This window comes from Pristiophorus japonicus, chromosome 3 (assembly GCF_044704955.1).
Source record: "Pristiophorus japonicus isolate sPriJap1 chromosome 3, sPriJap1.hap1, whole genome shotgun sequence".
Classification (NCBI taxonomy): domain Eukaryota; kingdom Metazoa; phylum Chordata; class Chondrichthyes; family Pristiophoridae; genus Pristiophorus; species Pristiophorus japonicus.
In genome coordinates this window covers 214,008,756-214,036,102 of record NC_091979.1, presented here as the reverse complement: position 1 = coordinate 214,036,102, position 27,347 = coordinate 214,008,756, and the positions used below count along the sequence as shown (strand labels likewise).

Genomic DNA, 27,347 nt, shown 5'->3' with positions numbered 1-27,347 from the left:
CCATCTCCCCAATCCCGTCTCGCTCCCCTCTCCCTGCCCCCAATCCCCTCTCCCTGTCCCCGCTCCAAGATTCCCACTCCCTCTCCCCCGATCCTCTCTCCTTCCCCCCAACCCCTCCCCCTCTCTTCCCCTTCATCCCCTCCCCCTCTCTTCCCCTTCGCCTCCCTTCCCCTTGCTCTCTCACTCTCCCCCCCTCCCTTCCCCCCCCCACCCCCAGTCCCTCTCATTCTGCCCCCAGTCCCTCTCCCTCAGCTCCCACTACCTCGATTTTTCTCTCCCACAGAAGGCCGCGAAAATGTTCGCGTAGATAATCACAGCGATATTTTAGGCCAAAGTCTAAATTTTTAAAGCAACGTGGTTATGATACAAGCCCCACTTCTTGTTTCGATGAGTCTGCGCATGCGCAGGATGGAGTACAGGGCGATCGTGCGAATGCGTAGCACGTTGGGGGTGGAGCCTAGGGCGCGCATGCGCAAGACACAAAAACCCGTGCAAATAATCATTCAGAAAAATAAAGAATACATATTTACAGAGATGTATTTAAATAATTTATTGAAGTTTTCAAATTGTGCCTCACTTGTTTAAAGTCACGTATGAAATTTAAACAATCACAGATTAATTCCACTTGATAAACATGCAATGTAAACACTCCTTTGGTAAAGTCAAAGTCTTGTCGCGATACGTTGGACGAAGCTTCATTCGTTCCCCTAAACCCTCAGTTTAGTTTCTACAATCTCAATGGGAAATATCAGTCACAAATATATGCAGCAGTTATTTTTTGGGGTATCTGTACAGCTATCAATGGTTAAAAATCCCAGAGGAATCCACTTAAAAATATTAAAACCCACGTGCACCTGAATTCGGTATACGGACCATAACAATCCACCCTCGAGCACATATACTGAGAGTTATACTGCAATAATCAATCTCGGATTATTGCATGGCTTTGTGGTTGATAACACCTTGTTTACATTGATGACTGAATCCAACTCTCCAGGCCAAGAGTGAGCTGTGCTGGCATGAGTTTACATGCACAGCTCTGCTCCTGGATCTTCAATGTTAAACGTGACGCGCATGCAGTGGGGCTGCTTGCAAACTCAAATCATTTAATAAAGTTTCGATGAAAGCTTATATACAAAAAAAGTGTCCAATATATTGCCTCAGTACTGTTTAAACTTGGTGTGAACTCACACTAGACTTACTGGTGCTGAGCTGAAGTGGATTGAGGGGGATGGGTTCTCACTGCACTCCCCTTCAGAGTCAGTCTGCATTGGAAATCTCCTTTATAATGCTGGGTATGTATGGGCTGCGATTGGAAGATGAGTTAGCTGTAGCTTTCCCCAGTTGTAGGATCGCTCACGTGCAAGTGATCAATCACAGAACAACTTTTGCTTTCTTCACATTAAAAACATTGCCTTTGAATTCAAAAATGACTGATTGTCTTTAACATAATATATTTCAGTATTGGGGAGTACACGCAGTCTGCTCTCAGCAGACAGAACACATCCCCTTGGAACAGCCATCCATCTATCACTGTATAGAATATCTCACTGCAAGGGTAATTGTTCAATGACAGATTCACATTTCTTGATGTTTTAAATTTCAAATACTTCGATCCAATCGGCTCCCTTCACTGGGGCATGGAAAGCCATCATCTTTGAAACATGACACCAAGCTAAAACAGGCACCAGCCCAAATTGGTATTCCCAACAGGGAATAGTTGGCATGTTACAGTGCCAATTGGTATTGGAACTATTCAGTTAATATATTCATATCTTTAGCCAACCTGCTCAAAGCGATACAGAGAGCTTAAAAATTACACCATGCAACTTAAGAGACTGTCAAACTCCAACTGGTTTGTTACTTCAGTGCAATACCGAGGGCACTGCACTCTTGGAGGTGCCATCTTTTAGATAAAATGTTAAACAGAGGCACCATCTCCTCCAAGTGACAGAATCTTACACACAGCACTCTTCAAAGATGAGCAGGGGGAGTTCTGCTGGTGCCCTGGCCAACCTTTGACCCTCAAACAACCTCACTAAAATAGCGCGATATTATATGCAAATTAGCTGTCGTGTTTGCAGACATAACAGTGATTTACATGAAGCTTGTTGGGACGCCCTGAGGATGTGAAAGGCGCTGTATTAAATACAAGTGCGTACTTTCTTTAAGACCTTTTCCATCTTTTTGAAGAGCTTTAATAACTGAATATACTCGGAACTTCTACACGGCAAGCAAGCCCCAGGTGGGCAGAGGAAACACTTCAAGGTCACCCTCAAAGCCTCCTTGATAAAGTGTAACATCCCCACCAGCACCTGGGAATCCCTGGCCCAAGACCGCCCAAAGTGAAGGAAGAGCATCTGGGAGGGCGCCGAGCACCTCAAGTCTCACTGCTGAGAGCATGCAGAGACCAGGCGCAGACAGCGGAAGGAGCGTGCGTCAAACCAGGCTCCCCACCCACCCTTTCCTCCAACCACTGTCCGTCCCACCTGTTAGAGACTGTAATTCTCATATTGGATTGTACAGCCACCTGAGAACTCACTTTCAGAGTGGAAGCAAGTCTTCCTCGATTTTGAAGGATTGCCTATAAGGATGATGACAAGAGAAAACATAATGGGAATAACAGAAACTCCAGTTGTTGTTGGTTTACGTGGCTCTGTTATTAGTGCCACACCATTGTGACATGATGTGTTCTGGGAATAGCTGAACCCTGCCCACACTTCACCTCCACTGTGAGCAGAGGAGGCACAATAAGATACAAAGAGGGCCACTGCATGCCCCCAATAAAAGCAGCAGCAGCAACGAAGTGGAAACACCATCAGCTCTGAGTCACACAACATGCTGACCTGGACATAGATTGCTTGTCCTTCACTGTCATTGGGATAATACCCTGGAATTTCCAACAGGACATCTAATTATAATTTGATGGGATCAAATCAGCTGCCCGTTTTACACCCACCGATTTTATTTTCCATTGAGGTCATTGGAAAGTAAAATTGGGCAGAGAGTATAAAATCTGTCGGGAGGGGGCGGTAAAAAAATTGGGCGGGACAGAGAATCTGACCCCATCAACTTTCCCGCCAGGAAAGGTTAAACTTACCCCCATTGTGGGAGCACCATCACCACACGTACTGCAGTGACTCAAGAGAAGGCCTTTCTCGAGCAACTAGGGATGGACAATAAATGTCGGCATTGCCGGCGTCACGCACATCCCGTGATCAAAAAGTAATAACAGGCCCACCTCATGACAACATGCAGCCAATTTTCCTCATTTGCAGCATGTTAGACACAGTAATTACATGGGTTTTAACAACGGTCCTGAAATTTAACCCATGGAAACCAACAAGAGTGTTTGAACTTTAAGACTTCTGAATAAAAGTTAAGACTGGTATTAAATACTGATTGGTTAAATAAATGCATTCAACATCTACCGGGGAGGTCTAAGGAAAATACAGGAGAAAGCAATGAATGCTGGGAGCTCTTAAGACAGGCTGCGTTCATCCAGTAACCCTGCACCTGTTTAAGGCATTTTTAAACATCAGTGCAAGTGGGTGGGTGTGGTTACTGCCCATAGAGTGAGAGAAGGCAGGGCTGTGGGCACCAAGAAGGATAAGAGCAGCAATGTCATGGCAAATCTGCCACCTCCAAGCCACACATTACCCTGAATTGGACATGTATCGCTGTTAACTCACCGCATGTCTGGAAGGGCATTTCAGATATAATAGCACAAGGGTCGAATTCAATAGGACAGCAAATTTAGGGGTACGGTAGCAAAGTGGTTATGTTACTGGACTAGTAATCCAGGGGCCTAGACTAATAATTCGGAGTTCAAATCCTACCACGGCAGATGGGGGAAGTTAAATTCAGTTAAAGGAATAAAAAGCTAGTATCCGTAATGGTGATCATGGGCTCAATTTTGGCCAGGAGTTGCTCCATTTTTTTTTTGGAGTAAGCTGCTTTTTCTGGTGTAACTTAAAAATCCCCAGTTTCCCCAATCAATTTGCACCAGCGTAACTCACTTAGTTACGTTTTTTTAAGGTTAGTTTTTTATTCTCAAAAGGGGGCGTTACCAGCCACCTACGCCAGTTCTGGCCATTTAGGCAACTTTGGCCAGCTAATAGTTACTCCATTTCTACTTAGGCCAGCATATGTGGCCACTTGAGAAAACCCTTGCAATGAGTTAAAGAAATCGGCGCAGGTAAGTACATCGGAGGCCATTCAACCTGGGATAGAGGCGGGAAGTGGAGAGGACCTGGACCAACCAAGCCTTACCCGTAGAAATGTTTGCAAACAAAAACTACTAACATTTCTATAAGAAATAAAAATTTGAAGTTCTACCTTCATCATAAAACTGCAATTCACCTTTCTACACTCGGCCCGGGAAGGCAGCGGGCCGGTACAGGAGGCCACTCGGCCTGGGCTAGGGGCGGGGCAACGCACCTCGAGGCCACTTGGCCTGGGCTAGGGACGGAGCAACGCACCTGGAGGCCACTCGACCTGGGCTCGGGGCAGGCCAGATACCTGGAGGCCACTTGGCCTGGGGCGGGGCAACGCACCTGGAGGCCACTCGGCCTGGGCTAGGGGCGGGGCAACACACCTGGAGGCCACTCGGCCTGGGCTAGGGGCGGGGCAACGCACCTGGAGGCCACTCGGCCTGGGCTAGGGGCGGGGCAACGCACCTGGAGGCCACTCGGCCTGGGCTAGGGGCGGGGCAACGCACCTGGAGGCCACTCGGCCTGGGCTAGGGGCGGGGCAACACACCTGGAGCCCACTCGACCTGGGCTAGGGGTGGGGCAACGCACCTGGAGGCCACTTGGCCTGGGCTAGGGGCGGGGCAACGCACCTGGAGGCCACTTGGCCTGTGCTAGGGGCGGGGCAACGCACCTGGAGGCCATTCGGCCTGGGCTAGGGGCGGGGCAACACACCTGGAGGCCACTTGGCCTGTGCTAGGGGCGGGGCAACGCACCTGGAGGCCACTCGGCCTGGGCTAGGAGCGGGGCAACGCACCTGGAGGCCACTCGGCCTGGGCTAGGGGCGGGAGGGAGAGAACTGGCTGGCATCAGGATTAAATGGAGAGGCTGCAAGCAAATCAACAGAGAGGCTGGGGGGGGGTGGCGGGGTCGGAGAAGCAAGTGAACTGGCCGGCATCAGGATTCAACAGAGAGGCTACAAATCAACGGAGGCTGAAAAAGGAACATTTAACGCACAGAGCAAATCACTCAACAACTGTTCAGTTCGGAGGTTAGAATTAATCTGACAGAATGATGCCACAAACTGTCTTGTATAAGAAAACTGTCTTCTTCAAAGTCATGTCTTTTTTCTTTTCCTTTTTTTTTTCTTCTTCAGAAGTTCCAGCCAACAAGCAGTCTCAGCTGAGCTGAGTAATGCAGTGCATTAAAAAAAAAACCTGTGTTTTTACAAAACTCTCCAGGAAACAAAGTAATAACAAAAACACATTAGACCTGATTCTGTTTTGCAAAGTTGAAAGCAGATAGATGTACTGGGAGTGTATGGCTTGTGTGATGCTCATTTTTCTTCTTTCTCCAATCTACTCTCACACACACACATACTGAAATAAATTCCATGCTGTTTGACCCATGGTTGAAACCTGCTCTGATCAAGGCCCAGCTCTCACATCTCAAAATCTTGCCTCCTCCATTGTTTGACCACCTGACACTTGAGGGTGAGCATGCGCGGCCATCACTATTCTCCACTGCGCATGTGCAGACGTCCCGGTACATCTTCCAGCGCTGAACGCAGGTTCCACCCCCCGAGTGGACTGGCCACGTTGCATGGCTGCAGTGAAGAGGCAAGAGAGTGGCCAAAGTTAGAACATTTTTTCCGGAGCATCTCCAGACGTACTTAAGCGGCGCAACTTGGGTAAGTACGCTGAAAAACGGGCTCGGACAAAATTGAGCCCAATGAAACTACCGGATTGTTGGAAAAACCCATCTGGTTCACTAATGTTCTTTAGGGAAGGAAATCGGCCATCCTTACCCGGTCTGGCCTATATGTGACTCCAGACCAACAGCAATGTGGTTGACTCTTAACTGCCTTCTGAAATAGCCTAGCAAGCAACTCAGTTGTACCAAACGCTACAACAAAGTCAGCACTGTTGGGAGCACCTTCACCACATGGACTGCAGTGGTTCAAGAATGTGGCTCACCACCACCTTCTCAGATGGACAATAAATGCCGGCCTGGCCAGCGACGCTCACATCCCGTGAACGAATTTTTAAAAACTGACCAGCCTTAAAACAGGTGGCTTCCACAGCAAATCAAAGGTAGCAGAGAGCTTTTCAAACTTCCTTCTGTAATACACAGGGTGCTGAAGCCCCTCTGCATTTACTTGAGGGGGAGGGGTGGGGCACGAGGGAAGAAGGTAGGAATTACCTTAAGTTTTCCTCCTCCTGTGCCCACCTTCCACTGCACTAAGTTTCTTGGTTTTCACATCTGTTGTCGTTGCCTCCTCCCTGGGTATGTTGGCTAGTATCTTTAAAACAAAAAAGTATTTTTTTAAAATTGTGCAGACTATATTACCAGCTGGTCAGAGGATGAATGTTCTTATTTATTCTAGCCTATATGGGTACAGGTAGCTGTCACTTGTGTTGAGGCCAATGCGTCAAAGCCAACTCCTGTTCTCATACACTTCCACTGTTCACACACTTCACGTTGGTTTGGGATTCCCTCAGACGCGGCCTGGATTGTGAAATCACAATCTAAACATTTTTTGTAAGTAAAAGTCTTGTTGAATAATGCAAAAGGAAGTCAATCAATTTACTCCACTGCGCAACTTTTTGAATTGCTTTAGATTCATAGTCCTGTTACTCCTGTCCCACCTCCCTCTCATATGGGCTCCCTTCGCAGCACCATGAAGTAAAGGAAGCAGCTTTGAGGCACTGGGAACCCACTCCGCTGAGGTGCTCATCGCCAATCTGGCTGCGGACTGCTGAAGTGTGGCTGATGATGTGAGCACTGCCGCCGGTTCTTCTGGCTGTGAATGGGGTAGATGCTCAACCGGCAACACCATACACCCACACAGCCAGTGGAAGTGGTCTGCCGCAACACGAGCCGGTTCAGTGTCCAACATTTGTCCTGCTGGTCTGGCAACAACAGAAACAAAGGACTGAGGTAGGTCTTGCGGACACGCGATATGGCTACAAAGTCACAGCGGTGGAGACCTGTCTTGACCTCCCTTGATCTCGGGAGGTCAGGTACTGCAGGGAGCTCAGCTTTTCTACAATCGCCGAGCCAGAAGGAAATGTCACCAGCGAGAGCAGCTATTTATCTCAAGTTTCTAGGGTAGTCGGCAGTTCTGCAATCTCTCAACACCAGCTACAACTGGAGGGCTGGATAAACATGGAACAACCATAACTTGGCCCATTAGACCTGGGGGCCCTTCAGCTTCTGCAGCCCAAACGTTCTGTTCTCTCTACCCTGGGAGGGCAGGTCACGTCTTCTTACAATTTGCACCTAATCTAACCCCCATATTTTGAAGTGAAACTGTGCAAAAACAGCCTCGTCATTAAAAATGCTTAATTCATACTGATGGATCATTTTATTTCCAAACAAAAAGCTAATACACTTAAAAAAAATTTTTTAAAAGATTGAGAATGTTTTAATGGGTCATGGATAAGCAACATCCACGATTCTGACCAGCTGGGAAGTTACCAGGTTTAAAATACCTAGCTTGCCTCTGAGTTTACAGCTACAGTTTATTTTAATTACCCGTAATGCAAGACAGCAACCCACTCAGAAGTGACTGTGGGGTTCTGCGTCAGTACAAATTATTAAGATCTGATGTCACTTATGAGCGGAGAATTAACAAGTGGGTACTGACCAACTCTGAGAGATGCAGCTTCAATCAGCTGGGTGGATTTAACTTGAATGGGAAGCTTGCAGTCAAGTGTATATCCAGTGCTTTGAACATTGTGGCACGGCTCAGATTCTACTGAACAAGCTTCTACGATACAAATACAACTCCAAATTTTAGAAAGATTAAGACCATTTCATACAATAATAAAACTATAAATCACAGACGGGTTAGCATCTGTCATCTCATTTTCCGGTCATTGTCTAAATGCCCATTTTTGACCTTTTCTCCCAACTGCAGGTGCTGGTGGCTGTACTGTTTGATGAGAGCTCCAGGTGCAAGTGCTACCATGGCGATGGCCAGCAGTTTCATGAGAATAGACCATGAAAACAGGTTATCCAGTGAAGAGATCTCGGACAGGATGCAGCCAGTCTGCACACAGATAAAGTTATAGGGAAGAAGACCTGAAAAGAGAAAAGAAACTATTTGAAGTGTTTCCATTGTGAAAAATTCAGAAATACTTAAAATTCTCTTCTCCCTTGCTGAAAGTGCGATTTCTCTACACGGTCCGAGAGTAAAGCTGTCTCTAAACTGTCCCATCAAACACTCCCAGGGAAAGTACAGCACGGGGTATATACAGAGTAAAGCTCCCTCTACATTGACCTATCAAACACTCCCAGGGCAGGCACAACACAGGTCAGATAAAGAGTAAAGCTTCCTCTACACTGACCCATCAAACACTCCCAGGGCAGGCACAGCACGGGTTAGATGCAGAGTAAAGTTCCCCATCATGCTGCCTCAACAACATTCCTTAATACTCAGTGGTCAACAGGAGGATTTCAAGTACCAAAATAAAATCATCAATCTCCTATTTAGAGGATACAATAAACAGAATTTTTTTTTAAAACATTGGTTCACTGGACATAGGAGATGCTGGCAACAATGCTTTGATTGCCTGCTCCTCGCGGACCTGAGGTGGGATGATGGGCCTTCTCCTTGAACCGCTGCAGTCCTTGTGGTGGTGATGCTCCCACAGTGGTGTCAGGTAAGGAATTCCAGGATATTGACACAAGGACGATGAATAAACAGTGCTATACGTCCACGTCAGGACAGTATGTGAGTTGGAGGGAATTTTAAAGGTGATGGTAACCCCATGACATTGCTCTCTTGTTCTTATTGGTGAGATAGGGAAGTGATGTTTAAGTAACCTTGGTGAGTTGCTGTTTGAGATTATCGACTGGGAAGTGTAAGAGGCAAAAACATTAAGGATGTTCAAAATGCAGCTGCATGATATAATGGAAAAGGTAGTGTAACAGAGGGATGGTCATTAATGGAAGAGTATGGGTAATAGAGGAAGGGGCTTTGATGGGAGAGTTCAGGTAATATAGGGAGGGGCTTTGATGGGAGAGTTAGAGTAATGGATGCACTTTGACAATCTGAATGACTTTTTCATATTCTTGACTTTTCTCCATGTAATAGCACAAAAAGTTTGAGTCCGGAATCATGGCTTACCGATAACAACGGAAAAGAAGAACTGGGTGAGAGGGACGTTGAGCATGGGAGACGTGATGTTTAGGAACCAGTTTGGAGTCATGGGGAAAAACCTGAGGAACAAGAGGAAGAAAAACAGACTATTCCCATTCTCCTGCACCTGTCAATATAAAATCAGGAATAAACAGACACAATTAGAGCTTTAACATGTTAAAAAAATATATCAACACATGCAGATTTTCAAACAGTCAAAATCATTGCCTGTATCAATGCATTTCATCCTGTGCACTGCACTGGCCCCTTGAATAGGTTTAAAATGAATGTTGATAGAAAACTAACAAAAGCAAAATGTTTTTGATAACTAACTAGCAGATTTCACCTCTCGTAACCCCAGGCTGTGCGATGGGAAGCAGGTAAGCACCGATTCACAAATGGGTACCCGGCTAGGTTTCTTACTCCTTTCATTCGCAGGCTAACAAACCAAATCATAAATTCCATGAGATAGTTTGTCATGAAGGAGTTTTTCTGACAGTCTTCAATATGGTCTGGGACAATTTTCAGCATTTCACACGTGATTGTTTAGGGATCCGCTGCTCCATTTGTCTCTGGCCCATTCACAGACTGCCTGGCTGAGCGGAGTTCATGGAAACATAGAAAATAGGTGCAGGAGTAGGCCATTCAGCCCTTCCAGCCTGCACCGCCATTCAATGAGTTCATGGCTGAACATGAAACTTCAGTACCCCCTTCCTGCTTTCTCGCCATACCCCTTGATCCCCCGAGTAGTAAGGACTTCATCTAACTCCCTTTTGAATATATTTAGTGAATTGGCCTCAACTACTTTCTGTGGTAGAGAATTCCACAGGTTCACCACTCTCTGGGTGAAGAAGTTTCTCCTCATCTCGGTCCTAAATGGCTTACCCCTTATCCTCAGACTGTGACCCCTGGTTCTGGACTTCCCCAACATTGGGAACATTCTTCCTGCATCTAACCTGTCTAAACCCGTCAGAATTTTAAACGTTTCTATGAGGTCCCCTCTCATTCTTCTGAACTCCAGTGACTACAAGCCCAGTTGATCCAGTCTTTCTTGATATGTCAGTCCCACCATCCCGGGAATCAGTCTGGTGAATCTTCGCTGCACTCCCTCAATAGCAAGAATGTCCTTCCTCAAGTTAGGAGACCAAAACTGTACAAAATACTCCAGGTGTGGCCTCACCAAGGCCCTGTACAACTGTAGCAACACCTCCCTGCCCCTGTACTCAAATCCCCTCGCTATGAAGGCCAATATGCCATTTGCTTTCTTAACCGCCTGCTGTACCTGCATGCCAACCTTCAATGACTGATGTACCATGACACCCAGGTCTCGTTGCACCTCCCCTTTTCCTAATCTGTCACCATTCAGATAATAGTCTGTCTCTCTGTTTTTACCACCAAAGTGGATAACCTCACATTTATCCACATTATACTTCATCTGCCATTCATTTGCCCACTCACCTAACCTATCCAAGTCACTCTGCAGCCTCATAGCATCCTCCTCGCAGCTCACACTGCCACCCAACTTAGTGTCATCCGCAAATTTGGAGATACTACATTTAATCCCCTCGTCTAAATCATTAATGTACAATGTAAACAGCTGGGGCCCCAGCACAGAACCTTGCGGTACCCCACGAGTCACTGCCTGCCATTCTGAAAAGTACCCATTTACTCCTACTCTTTGCTTCCTGTCTGCCAACCAGTTCTCAATCCACGTCAGCACACTACCCCCAATCCCATGTGCTTTAACTTTGCACATTAATCTCTTGTGTGGGACCTTGTCGAAAGCCTTCTGAAAGTCCAAATATACCACATCAACTGGTTCTCCTTTGTCCACTTTACTGGAAACATCCTCAAAAAATTCCAGAAGATTTGTCAAGCATGATTTCCCTTTCACAAATCCATGCTGACTTGGACCTATCATGTCACCATTTTCCAAATGCGCTGCTATGACATCCTTAATAATTGATTCCATCATTTTACCCACTACTGAGGTCAGGCTGACCAGTCTATAATTCCCTGCTTTCTCTCTCCCTCCTTTTTTAAAAAGTGGGGTTACATTGGCTACCCTCCACTCGATAGGAACTGATCCAGAGTCAATGGAATGTTGGAAAATGACTGTCAATGCATCCGCTATTTCCAAGGCCGCCTCCTTAAGTACTCTGGGATGCAGTCCATCAGGCCCTGGGGATTTATCGGCCTTCAATCCCATCAATTTCCCCAACACAATTTCCCGACTAATAAAGATTTCCCTCAGTTCCTCCTCCTTACTAGACCCTCTGACCCTTTTTATATCCGGAAGGTTGTTTGTGTCCTCCTTAGTGCATACCGAACCAAAGTACTTGTTTCAATTGGTCTGCCATTTCTTTGTTCCCCGTTATGACTTCCCCTGATTCTGACTGCAGGGGACCTACGTTTGTCTTTACTAACCTTTTTCTCTTTACATACGTATAGAAACTTTTGTAATCCGCCTTAATGTTCCCTGCAAGCTTCTTCTCGTACTCCATTTTCCCTGCCCTAATCAAACCCTTTGTCCTCCTCTGCTGAGTTCTAAATTTCTCCCAGTCCCCGGGTTCGCTGCTCTTTCTGGCCAATTTGTATGCCACTTCCTTGGCTTTAATGCTATCCCTGATTTTCCTAGATAGCCACGGTTGAGCCACCTTCCCTTTTTTATTTTTACGCCAGACAGGAATGTACAATTGTTGTAATTCATCCATGCGGTCTCTAAATGTCTGCCATTGCCCATCCACAGTCAACCCCCTTAAGTATCATTCGCCAATCTATCCTAGCCAATTCACGCCTCATACCTTCAAAGTTACCCTTCTTTAAGTTCTGGACCATGGTCTCTGAATTAACTGTTTCAATCTCCATCCTAATGCAGAATTCCACCATATTATGGTCACTCTTCCCCAAGGGGCCTCGCACAATGAGATTGCTAATTAATCCTCTCTCATTACACAACACCCAGTCTAAGATGGCCTCCCCCCTAGTTGGTTCCTCGACATATTGGTCTAGAAAACCATCCCTTATGCACTCCAGGAAATCCTCCTCCACCGTATTGCTTCCAGTTTGGCTAGCCCAATCTATGTGCATATTAAAGTCACCCATTATAACTGCTATACCTTGATTGCATGCACCCCTAATTTCCTGTTTGATGCCCTCCCCAACATCATTACTACTGTTTGGAGGTCTGTACACAACTCCCACTAACATTTTTTGCCCTTTGGTGTTCTGCAGCTCTAGCCATATAGATTCCACATCATCCAAGCTAATGTCTTTCCTAACTATTGCATTAATCTCCTCTTTAACCAGCAATGCTACCCCACCTCCTTTTCCTTTTATTCTATCCTTCCTGAATGTTGAATACCCCTGGATGTTGAGTTCCCAGCCCTGATCATCCTGGAGCCACATCTCCGTAATCCCAATCACATCATATTTGTTAACGTCTATTTGCACAGTTAATTCATCCACCTTATTGCGGATACTCCTTGCATTAAGACACAAAGCCTTCAGGCTTGTTTTTTTTAAACACCCTTTGTCCTTTTAGAATTTTGCTGTACAGTGGCCCTTTTTGTTCTTTGCCTTGGGTTTCTCTGCCCTCCACTTTTCCTAATTTCCTTTCTGTCTTTTGCTTTTGCTCCTTTTTGTCTCCCTCTGTCTCCCTGCATTGGTTCCCATCCCCCTGCCATATTAGTTTAACTCCTCCCCAACAGCACTAGCAAACACTCCCCCTAGGACATTGGTTCCGGTCCTGCTGGTCTCATGCAAAGCATGGCATGGTCACACTAACAGGAAGTTAAGGTTTTCCCAGAGTGCACAGAGTAAGTGAAAGGGCCCTCCTGAAATAGAACCATTAGTCCTCCAGGTTCTCCCATCCCGCCCCACCACTCATTTCTTCCCAAGAGCAAGTATTCAGCCCTGTCTGGTAACCGACAATCGTGGTGACTGAAATCAGGAGCTCACTAGGTGCGGAAGTAGTGAGAGAATTTTCTATATATTTTTTTTAAAAAGGGAAATTGGCAAGGCTCAAGCAAGACTAGATATCAGAATTCCCTTTCCTCTTGCAGCAGTCGATAGTAACCCCCAGTTGAACAAATCCCGACCGAATGTACACAGATTTAAATGTCCTGCATTATCTGCAATATCACTCTACGTTAGTACTCCTCACTTATAATTAGATTAATAGTTCACACTGCTTTATGTTGGAATAGAGCAGCAGGAACCAGGGCTGCAGTGTGGGGTCAAAATTTGGCTGAGAGAGATGAATGATTAAGATAAAACAGTTAGCATTTTACTATCACAGTGCTTGAGAAATAGAATATGCTCTCAGCCATTACTAATAAAACCATTCTTTTAACTACCGTTTTACTTACTGAAAAAAAAGGGCAGGGGCCGCGGCGTACCGTGCCACGGTCTACTCTGGACTTAGCTTGGCTCAATTACACAGGGACAAGAGGAGGCCATTCAGCGCATTTCCAGGACGAGCAAGTTCCAGATTTCTACTCCCCTTTGTGTGAAAAAGTGCTTCCTGATTTCACTGCTAATTGCCTAGCTATAATTTTATAATTGTACCCTCTTGTTCTGGATTCCCCCACCAGAGAATATAGTTTCTCTGTAACTACCCTATCGAATCCATTTAGTATTTTCGATTAGGTCACCACTCAACTTTCTAAACTCAAAGGTATACAAACCAAGTTTATGCAACATGTCCTCATAATTCATGTAGCATTTGTCAGAGTTAGAAGGCTCTGGGTTCAAGTCCAGCTCCAGGATTTTAGCACGTAATCTAGGCTGACACTCCAGTATCGTACTGAGGGAGTGCTACACTATTGGAGGTGCTGTCTTTTGGCTGAGAGGTTAAATCAAGGCCCATCTGCCTGAACAGGAGGACGTAAAATATCCCATGGCATGTGGGAGTTTCCCTGGTGTCCTGATCCAACATTTATCCCTCAGCCAACAGCAGATTAAATGGTCATTTATCTCACAGCTGTTTGCGGGACCTTCTAACTCTGTGCACAAATTGGCTGCCACATTAGTCTACATTACAACAGCGACTGAAATCCACTGGCTGTTAAAACACTTTTGGGACGCTTGAGGGAATGAAAGCAAGCACCTTCTTTTTTTTCTCATATTATACTGAATTTACTCCAGTGTGAATTAGGTTATTTACCTTTTGCTGTAGCATTGCGAGTCTGTCAGGAAATCGGTGCACCACAAACTGTTTACCGTATGTCCTGGAGAGCAGGAAGCAGAAAGTTGCTCCAATTGCTGTTAAAACACAACACAAGGCGAGGCCCAGCCATGGTCCAAATAATGCACCCGCTAATATATTCTATATAAAGTAAAGAGAGAGACAAGACATTGGTACCAGAGGCATTAGCAAGGAATGATTAACTACTTGTACCCACACAAGAATACTTCCCAGAACTTCCAGAAAGGATGGAGACAGCACTGGGAAGTTAAATGGAGAAAGGAATGCGTTAGGGAAGGTTGATGAGCTAAACAATGGCCTCACTGCATGGATAGCACCACCACCAGAGCAGAGAACCTTGCAGGTTCAGAAGTGCTGAATTATCTGCTTATGCAGCAACCTACTGACGACCAGACAAAAGTAACTTGAAAACCACACTACAGCAGAGGAAAGTTAGACTGACAGCAGCAATGCTTGAAATTAATGTAAAGCTACAAAGATACAGGCTATTACTCATGAAAAAGTGCCATGGAGAGAGACTCATTCTATGGGGTTTTTTAAATTCTAGCTCATTCGTTAGACCTCATTGTTCAAAAACTATAAAGCGGTTTCAGTCCCTTCATTGCTTAAAAAGATACTGATGGTGAAAACTGCTCCACACCAAGAATGAAAATGATCAAGTTATGAATTAAAATGGTTTTGAAATCTCAAGTAAACTTAACTGTAAACAGTTATTAAAAACAGAGCAATATGGCTCAAAATACTGAGTGAGTAGCCTGCACTCCCCAGTGTGGGACGAAGTCACACACACCAGAAAGTCCCATGTTCAATCCCCGGCATGTGGTCATTCGCCAAGGCAACAGGTGAGGCACTACAACTGACTTGAGCATCCCTGGGCTGGGGGGGTGGCGGGGAGGGGAAATCAGCCAGGGTCCCTATTGCTGATCGTTAACCAGTTGTGATCCTGCTGGAAAGCATGCATGTGTGGACATGGATGGCAGGATCTGTGATGCCCCACTTGGTTGACTTACATGTCGATAGTTATGGTCTAGGCTCACACTGGCAAACTGCCCACTTGGTACCAGTGCTCAGTGCCCGTGGAAAAGTACTCCAGAAAAAGTCAGTACCTTTAGGAGCGGGATCATAGAATTTTATAGAATAGAACAGGCCATTCAGTCTATCGTGTCTGTGGTGGTTCTTTGAAAGAGCTATCCACTTAATCCCACTCCCCCTATCGTTCCCCTGTACCTTTTAAAAGTTTTCTTTTTCAATTATTTTTAAAAGCTATTGTGGATTCTGGTTCTGGTTCCCCACTCTTTCTAGTAGGATATACATTCTATGTCCTAAACTGCGTACAAAAATAAAAAAATCTCAAACTCCCTCTTTGATCCTTTGACAATCTTAAATCCACTGACAGTGAAAAGACTTCTTCCCGGTTCAAGACCTTTCATAATTTTGAATACCTCACTCGGATCTCCTCTTAACAATCCTCTCTGGCTAACGTGGGAGGTCTGCTAACGTTGTACCTTTGCTTGAAAAGGGAGAAAGGGATAGACCAAGTAATTACGGGCCAGTCAGCCACCGAGGGGTGGTGGGAAAATTATTGGAAAAATTCTGAGGGACAGGATAAATCTTCATTTAGAAAGACACGGATTAATCAAGGACAGTCAGCATTGATTTGTTAAGGGAAGGTTGTGTCTGATTAACTTGATTGCATTTTTTGAGGGTACTGCATTTGATGTAGTGTATATGGATTTTAGCAAGGCTTTTGATAAGGTCCCACATGGCAGACTGGTCATGAAAGGAAAAGCAATGGGATCCAAGACAAAGTGGCAAGTTGGATCCAAAATTGGCTCAGAGGCAGGAAGCAAAGGGTAATGGTTGGTGGGGGTTTATGTGACTGGAAGGCTGCTTCCAGTGGGGTTCCGCAGCGCTCAGTATTAGGTCCCATCCTTTTTGAGGTATATATCAATGATTTAGACTTGAATGTAGGGGGTATGATTAAGAAGTTTGCAGATGATGCAAAAATTGGCTGTGTGGTTGATAATAAAGAAGAAAGCTGTAGACTGCAGGAAGATATTAATGAACTGCTCAGGTGGGCAGAACAGTGGCAAATGGAATTCAATCCGGAGAAGTGTGAGGTAATGCATTTGGGGACGGCTAGCAAGGCTAGGGAATACACATTAAATGGTAGGACATTGAGAAGTGTAGAGAAATAAAGGGACCTTGGAGCGCATGTCCACAGATCCCTGAAGGTAGCAGGGCAGGTAGATAACGTGGCTAAGGCGGCATATGGAATACTTGCCTTTATTAGCCGAGGCATAGAATACAAGAGCAGGGAGGTTACGCTTGAACTGTATAAAAAAAACTAGTTAGGCCACAGCTGGAGTACTGTGTGCAGTTCTGGTCACCACATTACAGGAAAGATGTGATTTCACTCATCATCATCATAGGCAGTCCCTCGAAATCGAGGAAGACTTGCTTCCACTCTAAAAGTGAGTTCTCAGGTATCCAATAGGGAATTACAGTCTCTGTCACAGGTGGGACAGTCGGTGGCTGAAGGAAAGGGTGGGTGGGGAGTCTGGTTTGCCGCACGCTCCTTCCGCTCCTTCTGCACCTAGTCTCTGCATCCTCTCGGCGATGAGACTCGAGGTGCTCAGCGCCCTCCCGGATGCTCTTCCTCCATTTGGGGGGGGTCTTGGGCCAGGGATTCCCAGGTGCCGGTGGGGATGTTGCACTTTATCAAGGAGGCTTTGAGGGTATCCTTGAAACGTTTCCTCTGCCCACCTGGGGCTCGCTTGCCATGTAGGAGTTCCGAGTAGAGCACTTGCTTTAGGAGTCTTGTGTCGGACATGTGAACAATGTGGACCACCCAACGGAGCTGGTCGAGTGTGGTCAGTGCTTCGATGCTGAGGATGTTGACCTGATCGAGAACACTGACGTTGGTGTGTCTATCCTCCCAGTGGATTTGCAGGATTTGCGGAGGCAGCGCTGGTGGTACTTCTCCAGCGCTTTTAAGTGTCTACTGTATTTGGTCCACGTCTCTGAGCCATATAAGAGGGTGTGTATCACTACTGCCCTGTAGACCATAAGCTTGCACTAGAGAGGGTTCAGAGGAGATTTACAAGGATGTTGCCTGGAATGGAAGATTTTAGCTATGAGGAAAGATTGGATAGGCTGGGTTTGTTTTCTTTGGAACAGAGGAGGCTGAGGGGAGACCTTATTAAGGTGTATAAAATTATGAGGGACCTCCATAAAGTGGATAGGAAGGGCCTACTTGCCTTAGCAGAGGGGTCAACAACCAGGAGGCATAGATTTAAAGTAATTGCTAGGAGGTTCAGAAGGGATTTGAGGGGACATCTTTTCACCCAGAGGGCGGTGGGGGTCTGGAACTCACTGCTTGAAAGGGTGGTAGAAGCAGAAACCCTCACCACATTTAAAAAGCACTTGGATGTGCACTTGAAGTGCCGTAACCTACAAGGCTATGTACCAAGAGCTGGAAAGTGAGATAGCTCTTTTTCGGCTGGTGTGGACACGATGGGCCGAAATGGCCTCCTTCCGTGCTGTAAAATGATTCTAGGATTAACCTTCTCCGTTCCCATGAAAAGATCTCTGCTGGAACTTGGACTCTGGAGAGACACTGGAGAAGGTGCAAAAAAGATTTATAAGGATGAGAGGTTAGAACTATCAGGAAAGACTTTACAAGCTGGGGTTCTTCTCTGGAAAAAGAGAAGGCTGAGGAGTGATCAAATAAAGGTCTTTAAAATTATGAAGGGGTTTGATGGGATAAACAGAGGTGGTGCTTCCACTTCTGGGGGGAGACCAAAACTAGGGGTCATAAATATGATAGTCACTAATAAATTCCATGAAGGAATTCAGGAGAAATTTATTTACCCAAAGTGGTTAGAATGTGGTATTTTCTACCACAGGGAGTGGTTGAGGTGAATACATAGATGCATTTAAGGGGAAACTAGATAAGTACATGAGGCTGAGATGAAGTAGGGTGGGAGGAGGCTCGTGTGCAGCATAAACCCCAGCATGGACCAGTTGGGCTAAATGGCCTGCTCCTGTACTATAAATTCTATGTAATGTAACTAGTACTGGGATCACAGTTCAGCCCCGCAGGTTTTTTTCAGGAACAGTTACAGTCTCCAGCCGTACCCCAGTGAAAATATTACTTTTTTTTTCCTTGCCAAAATGTTTGATGATTCATTCTCTGGATGTTATTTATATTTACACATTTAAAAAAAGAAATACACAGCTGCCCAGGCTATTAGCAATCAATACTTGCCAGGAAGGAGGAGCCAGGAATTGCGAAAGTCTGTTTGTAGAGGTATGCACTGCAGTAGAGCAGCAATACATAACCAGTGTGCTGAGCTCTGTACGAATGCAGCAAGTCAGCAATGGCTCGGAGCTCCTCCAGGTCAGATGGAAATGTCAGTGACCTGCGGAAAGCAAAACAAAAGAGCGGGACCGTCACTGAATAACTAAACTACAATTCAATCAGATTAATATATATGCAGCCAAGCAGACTCCTTGTCCAATTCTTTAAGGGGGTGTTTAATTTTCTACAAATCTTTCTTTTAATTCAGGATGAAAGGTGAAGGGTAAAGACCCACAGTGCAGAAAACAATCCAGGTAAAAACAGGTCAATTAGGAAGTAGGATGGTCAAGATATGAGTGACAGCCAGCTTGGATTTTAAAGATCTGAGCATTATACTGAGTGAGGTGAAGAGTGCAATGTATTTGCTTCATGGGTTCTTTGCTTAAGAATTCATAGCAACAGATTGCTATTAAGAACTAGTTAGTTTCTTAGCAAAGGTTTACACATTACCAGTTCATCCACCAGGCTCACAACCACCTGCTTCAACGTGGATCTCCAGAACCCAACTGGCTGGGGTTTTATTGAGTCTTCTGAACATCATGTGACTAGCTAAGCCACTCCCAACTCAACAGCTCTACAATTATTTTTGTAAAAACGTAAATCAAATGCCCCCTTTTGGCAAGGGCACTAGAACCCACAAAGGAAGGATAGACAGAAAGGAAAAGGAGGCGGGGTGGCATTGCTGGTTAAAGAGGAAATTAATGCAATAGTAAGAAAGGAGTTTAGCTTGGATGATGTGGAATCGGTATGGGTGGAGCTACGGAATACCAAGGGGCAGAAAACGCTAGTGGGAGTTGTGTACAGACCACCAAACAGCAGTAGTAAGGTTGGGGACAGCATCAAACAAGAAATTAGGGATGCATGCAATAAAGGTACAGCAGTTATCATGGGTGACTTTAATCTACATATTGATTGGGCTAACCAAACTGGTAGCAATGCGGTGGAGGAGGATTTCCTGGAGTGTATTAGGGATGGTTTTCTAGACCAATATGTCGAGGAACCAACATCCTAGACTGGGTGATGTGTAATGAGAAAGGACTAATTAGCAATCTTGTTGTGCGAGGCCCCTTGGGGAAGAGTGACCATAACGTGGTAGAATTTTTTATTAAGATGGAGAGTGACACAGTTAATTCAGAAACTAGGGCCCTGAACTTAAGGAAAGGTAACTTCGATGGTTTGAGGCGTGAATTGGCTAGAATAGACTGGCAAATGATATTTAAAGGGTTGACGGTGGATAGGCAATGGCAAACATTTAAAGATCACATGGATGAACTTCAACAATTGAACATCCCTGTCTGGAGCAAAAATAAAACAGGGAAGGTGGCTCAACCGTGGCTAACAAGGGAAATTAAGGATAGTGTTAAATCCAAGGAAGAGGCATATAAATTGGCCAGAAAAAGCAACAAACCTGAGAACTGGGAGAAATTTAGAATTCAGTAGAGGAGGACAAAGGGTTTAATTAAGAGGGGGAAAATAGAGTATGAGAGTAAGCTTGCCGGGAACATAAAAACTGACTGCAAAAGCTTCAATAGATATGTGAAGAGAAAAAGATTAGTGAAGAAAAACGTAGGTCCCTTGCAGTCGGATTCAGGTGAATTTATAATGGGGAACAAAGAAATGGCAGACCAATTGAACAAATACTTTGGTTCTGTCTTCACGAAGGAAGACACAAATAACCTTCCGGATGTACTAGGGGACCAAGGGTCTAGTGAGAAGGGGGAACTGAAGGATATCCTTATTAGGCGGGAAATTGTGTTAGGGAAATTGATGGGATTGAAGGCCGATAAATCCCCGGGGCCTGATAGTCTGTATCCCAGAGTACTTAAAGAAGTGGCCCTAGAAATAGTGGATGCATTGGTGATCATTTTCCAACAGTCCATTGACTCTGGGTCAGTTCCCATGGACTGGTGGGTAGCTAATGTAACACCACTTTTTAAAAAGGTAGGGAGAAAGAAAGTGGGTAATTATAGACTAGTTAGCCTGACATCAATAGTGGGGAAAATATTGGAATCAATTATTATGAAATAGCAGCGCATTTGGAAAGCAGTGACAGGATTAGACCAAGTCAGCATGGATTTATAAAGGGGAAATCATGCTTGACAAATCTTCTGGAATTTTTTGAGGATGTAACTAGTAAAGTGGTCAAGGGAGAACCAGTGGATGTGGTGTATTTGGACTTTCAAAAGGCTTTTGACAAGGTCCCACACAAGAGATTGGTGTGCAAAATCAAAGCACATGGTATTAGGGGTAATATACTGATGTGGATACAGAACTGGTTGGCAGACAGGAAGCAGAGAATCGGGATAAACGGGTCTTTTCAGAATGGCAGGCAGTGACTACTGGAGTGCCGCAGGGCTCAGTGCTGGGACCCCAGCTCTTTACAATATACATCAATGATTTAGATGAAGGAATTGAGTGTAATATCTCCAAAAGCTTCAATAGATATGTGAAGAGAAAAAGATTAGTGAAGAAAAACGTAGGTCCCTTGCAGATGACACTAAACTGGGTGGCAGTGTGAGCTGTGAGGGGGACGCTAGGAAGCTGCAGGGTGACTTGGACAAGTTAGGTGAGTGGGCAAATGCATGGCAGATGCAGTATAATGTGGATAAATGTGAGGTTATCCACTTTGGGGGCAAAAACACGAAAACAGAATATTATCTGAATGGCGGCAGATTAGGAAAAGGGGAAGTACAACGAGACCTGGATGTCATGGTACATCAGTCTTTGAAAGTTAGCATACAGGTACAGCAGGCGGTGAAGAAGGCAAATGGTATGTTGGCCTTTATAGCTAGGGGATTTGAGTATAGGAGCAGGGAGGTCTTACTGCAGTTATACAGGGCTTTGGTGAGACCTCACCTGGAATATTGGTGTTCAGTTTTGGTCTCCTAATCTGAGGAAGGATGTTCTTGCTATTGAGGGAGTGCAGCGAAGGTTCTCCAGACTGATTCCCGGGATGGCAGAACTGACATATGAGGAGAGACTGGATCAACTGGACCTTTATACATTGGAGTTTAGAAGGATGAGAGGGGATCTCATAGAAACATATAAGATTCTGACAGGACGGGACAGGTTAGATGCGGGTGGAATGTCTCCGATGTTGGGGAAGTCCAGAACCAGGGGACACAGTCTTAGGATAAGGGGTAGGCCATTTAGGACTGAGATGAGGAGAAACTTCTTCACTCAGAGTTGTTAACCTGTGGAATTCCCTGCCGTAGAGAGTTGTTGATGCCAGTTCATTGGATATATTCAAGAGGGAGTTAGATATGGCCCTTACGGCTAAGGGGATCAAGAGGTATGGAGAGAAAGCAGGAAAGGGGTACCGAGGGAATGATCAGCCATGATCTTATTGAACGGTGGTGCAGGCTCGAAGGGCCGAATGGCCTACTCCTGCACCTATTTTCTATGTTTCTATGTTTCTAAACTTTAACAAACTTAAATCAAATTCAAATTTGGTTGCTGGGAGTGATGATGCACTCCAGTCCCTCCGGCGCCTACCTCTCACGGAAGGCCATGGCGTACTGGTGGACACCGCGTGCTCCATCTCCAGGGACACCCTAGCTTGAACGTAACCGCGGGAGAGAAGCAGGCAGTTGGGCTGAACAACCCCCTCAACCGCCTGGACTGGTTCATGGCCACTTTGACCATCCCCAGAAGCAGCCCAACGAGGAGGCCTTCTAACCTGCCCGCTCCCCTCCGCACAGGATGCCCAAAGATCAGGAGCGTGGGATTGAAGCGCAACCTGAATTTGAGGAGCAGCCCATTCAAATATTGACACAGGGGCTGCAACTATTTTGGTAGAACAATAATCAAGTGCCCCTTGACTAAAGGGGCACTAAAACCGACAAATTAATTAAATTAACTTTTTACCAGAACTGAAATCAAATAAAAATTTGGTTGCCGAGGGTGATGATGCACTCCAGTCTCTCCGGCGCCCACCTCTTGCGGAAGGCCGCGAGCGTACCGGTGGACACCGCATACTCCATCTCCAGGGACACCCTGGCTCGGATGTAACCGCGGAAGAGAGGCAGGCAGTCGGCTGAACGACATCCTCAACCGCCCGCTGCCTGGACCAGTTAATGATCACCATGGCCATGCCCAGGAGTAGGCCCATGAGGAGGCCTTCCGACCTGCCCGTTCGCCTCCGCACAGGGTGCCCAAAGATCAAGAGCATGGGTCTGAAGTGCAACCAGAAATTGAGGAGCAGCCCCTTCAAATAATGGAATAGGGGCTGCAACCTCACACACTCTACAAACACATGGAACACGAACTCCCCTAGACCGCAGAAATTACAGGCGGCCTGGGAGTCCGTGAACCGACTTAAAAACCTATTGCACGGGACTGCTCCGTGCACCACCCTCCAGGCCAATTCCCCAATAAATAGTGGGAGCATTCCCGCGTAGAGAGCATTCCATTGGGGACCCCTGCCTCCTCCGGACGGCAAGATGGTGCGCCATGGTGTGTCCGGACGGCAGACGAGGATGGCAAGGTGGAGAGTGTGCAAGAGCAGCGTGCACAGGAATCCCCTCCACGCAGAGCTGATAGGCATGGAGGGGATTTCCCAGAGGAGGCTCAAGTTGTGAGGCACCGGCTCCCGAAGGAGGTTTCGGGGCTTGGTGCCGATGAGGAATTCCGTCCGGACGGGGGTCAGTTCAGACAGGATCGCCCCACATGCTTTCGCATCCTCGACACACCTAACGGAGTGTTGTTTTTAGCGACTCGAAGACATTGGCCACGCGCCGGCCCAGGATAGGCGCCGTGCCAGCTCCTCAGGCACCAGCTGGACTTTATTGCCACGTCCATGGCATTCAGCCATAAATCTCTGGAGTTCCTTGACACGAACGAGGGGGGATTCAGCGGCATGCACAAGGAGATCCACCGCCTCACTGGCAATGGAATCTAAATCCTCTCCCACGCCCACCACCGAGCTCGTCCTCCTCCAGGTGGCCACCACCAACGGCCAGTCCATCCTACCGACAGAAGAGTCCTCCCTGGACTCCTCCTGGGGTGCTGGGTCAGGAAGCGGCAGTGGACGGGGGAATCCCTCCGCCCTGGGCTGCATGGAAAAACTGGGGAGAAAAACATCTCCAGTTCCTCCAACACACCTGGCACCAACATCAGAGACGTAGATAGAGGTCCGCACCCTCCCCACCACCCAGCAGGCGGGGTTTGCTGGGAAACATTTTCTGCCACGTCGAGCAGTTCCTGGGAGATGTTAAGGTTTGACTGGGCGGGCTCGGACTGGCCTCTTCGGCCTCGCCTGCCTCAGTTCCCAGGGCGCTTGACCCAGCGACGACTGTTTTATTTGATGGCTCTGCAGCCTCCGCAACGGAGGATCAGACTGGACAGCCATGGCTGTCTCACCCTCCAGAGGGACAGACGACTCTCGTCTACGGTGTGCGTTGGGACCGGGGGAGGGGCATGCGCCAGTCACCAACTCCTCCAAAACGGGGGAACCTTGGTGCTCCTCTGCTTCCCTGGAGCGGTGCCTCCTTTTTTGTCTGGAGAGACGTGGAGGCAGGGAGACCTCCATGTCTGTCTCCACCTTCTCTTTTTGGTTACCGTGCCCGAGCCCAATTGCGGGTATCAAACTCTCCACGGGAGCGGGTGTGGTCAAGAGCTCGGGCGTAGGATGCCATGTGCTTGCCGGTAAGGTGGTCGCAGCGATGGGATTGTTTGGTTCACTGAGGGGACTTGGCCTTAGATGTTTCATTTTCCTCCGTGCCTTCTTTATTCTCGGATGTTCTCCCCCCCCCGTCGGAGGCCGTGATGACACTGGCCCCCCGACAACGCCCGCGATTCTATGGTTCCCGACACTCGGACGGTAACGGGTGGTGGGGGGGCGGAGGAGTAGCGGCGGCATCAGCCTTGGCCGCTTTGGCCTTTTTAGCAGCCTTGGAAGCAGGACAGTTTATACGAACATGCCCCACCTCCTTACAGGCATAGCACCGTAAACCGACGGACGCGGTAGGCTGTCCCCTCTTGTATTACATTAAAATCCCCTTCCGTTACCTCTTCCCGCGCCAGCTGATGGAGGCTTGCCTCCCTGAAGCCGAGTGGTATCGAATTTATCCCCGACCTTACCTCCCCCAGTTGACTTAGGTGGGGGAGGAGGAGCTCACCAGGGGCAAAAGGCGGGACGTTAAAGATGACTATTCTCTGCGCGGTGGCCTCAAGGTCCCACCCACTGTGAGCCCCTTATTTATGGCCAGGGACACCGCCTGCTCCGACCCCAGGAAGAACACAGCCTTCCCGTACATTTTGGAGATGGCGACAATGGCCGAGGGGCCGACAACCCCAGCCATTGCTGACACACTCCTCAATGGTCATGGCGGGATGAGTGTAGCTCTTTACCCCATGTTTCTTGGTAATTAATTTAAATGATGGCGGGGAAACAGTAGCAGCAGGAGCCGTTGTGGCTGTTGCTGTGTTGCTGCCACGCGCGCGTAAGTCAGGGCTGGCCCCGCCACCGGGAAGATGGACTCGCCATTATAGGGTTCCTTTAAGGGCTACACTCACCCCAAGTCTCAGGCCTGAAGGTCTTAATGGCCTCGTTATTTGAGCATAGGGAGCTCTTATTGAGGCACACCTCTCCCCGGTTTTTTAATATTTGGGGGGAGGCCTATTCCCTCTGCTCAGTAATTTTAATGAATTGAGGAAAGAGGTGCCTCTCAGAGAGAGAAGGAGAGACAGAGAGAGAGGGGTGGAAAGGAGGGAGGCTGTGAGGGGAGGGTCGCCCCTCACGATGTTGGGTGGGTGCTTGCAGGGGTGCACTCTCCAATGGTAATCAAAAGTCTTATATAGGTAGTCTTCTGGTGGGGGAGAAGATGTCTTCACCGGGATGGCTGGAACAGTCCTCCAACCAAGTTCAACGATGTTTAATTTAATGATGTTAACTTCACCCAGGCAGCTCCAGCTATCCCAGGCCAGGCAATGGGGGAGGGATGTTTTTTAGTGGTGTGTGGGGCCTAGTTACTGGCAAGAACCCCACACACTTACGCAAACACACAACCCCCATGATGTTCCAGCCTTCTTGATGTCTTCTTTCCTCCCCCCACCGATAAATCAAAGTCTTTATTGAGTGCGCACCAATTACACCCTCCTTCCACAAAGATGATGGGGTTGATTTTTTCGCAACTTGTTCTTCTCCCCTCTCTCAAACTCTGTAGTAGAAGAAATGGCAGCTCTTGTTCTCCTCCCCTCTCCAAGCAGCCCCGCTGTAGTTGTGGCAGGACTCTTCCTCCTCTCAGACACCTATCTCTCTGCAGTTGTTGTTGCAGCACCAGTAAAAGGCTAGTAGTAGCAGGCAGGCAGCTCCTCCTCTTCAACAATCCCACTACACATTACCAGTTCATCTACCAGGCTCACAATTGCATACCTCATCGTGGATCCAACTGGCTAGGGTTTTATTGAGTCTTGTGAACATCATGTGACTGGCTAAGCCACTCGCAACTCAACAGCTCTACAACTATTTTAAGTTGTGATCAATAATCAAGTGCCTCCTGATTAGAGGGGGAGAGACACTCCCAAACATTTTCAAGTGCCTCCTTGTTTTTGGAGGTTTTTATTTGAGGGCACTAAAACACAAATTATATAAGTGCCCCCTAGCTAAAAGGGGGGGGGGCACTAAAACTGGCACAGAAAACAAATCAAACTTTAGACAAAAAAACATCAAATTAAAATTTGCTTGCCTGGGGTGATGATGCACTCCAGTCCCTCTGGCGCCCACCTCTCACGGAGGCCGCGAGCGTACCGGTGGACACCGCGTGCTCCATCTCCAGGGACACCCTGGCAAGGATGTAAGCATACTCACAAGTGCATACATTACAAAGAGTACCATAGTTCTATAGTCCTGGGAAAGAATGGGTTTCCCAGCCAACTTTCAAGCCTTTTAGCCCAATATCAATAATGGACAAAATAGTGGAATATATTCAAAGGACTATCTGTATAACAATGGCTTAATGGGAAAGATCTATCTTCAGAAGCTTCCTCCCTTTCTTTGAAAATCCTGCAGATAAAGTAAATAGCATCACTCCATCTCAATTTATTTGGACTTTCAAAACAGTTTTGACAAAATTCCACACAAAAGATTTATTAAACTAAAACTAATAGGAATCAAAGATAAAAGCATGTATTGGATGAGAAACTAGTTTTAAAAAAGGCTGAGATGTTAAATCTAGGCCCTGCTTGCCCAGATGGTTATAGGAGATCCCACCACGGAGTTCTGTCTATATCCTGGTAAAATATTCATCCCTTAACTAACATCACCAAAACAGATCATAAAATCATAGAAAGCTACGGCATTGCGTCTGCGCCGGCCAGCAAAGAGCTATCTAGCCTAATCCCACTTTCCAGCTCTTGGTCCTTAGTAGCCCTGTCGGTTCAAGTGCATACCCAAGTACTTTTTTAATGTAATGAGGCTTTCTGCCTCTACCACCTTTT

General features: G+C 46.7%; 1 protein-coding gene across 2 annotated transcripts in view; it reads right to left on the bottom strand.

Annotated features, from left to right (window-relative positions):
- Positions 1-535: 535 nt before the first annotated feature.
- The window catches only part of LOC139260093 (transmembrane protein 41A-like), a 35,935-nt gene continuing 9,123 nt past the window's right edge, over positions 536-27,347 (bottom strand). For both annotated transcript variants that reach the window (XM_070876245.1, XM_070876246.1), the window contains exons 2-5: positions 18,816-18,969; positions 14,504-14,665; positions 9,325-9,463; positions 536-8,276 (exon numbers count right to left, since the gene is read on the bottom strand). In XM_070876245.1, the coding sequence (XP_070732346.1) occupies positions 8,053-8,276; positions 9,325-9,463; positions 14,504-14,665; positions 18,816-18,969 (679 nt within the window). In that variant the 3' untranslated portion in view covers positions 536-8,052. The remainder of the gene's footprint in view (positions 8,277-9,324; positions 9,464-14,503; positions 14,666-18,815; positions 18,970-27,347) is intronic.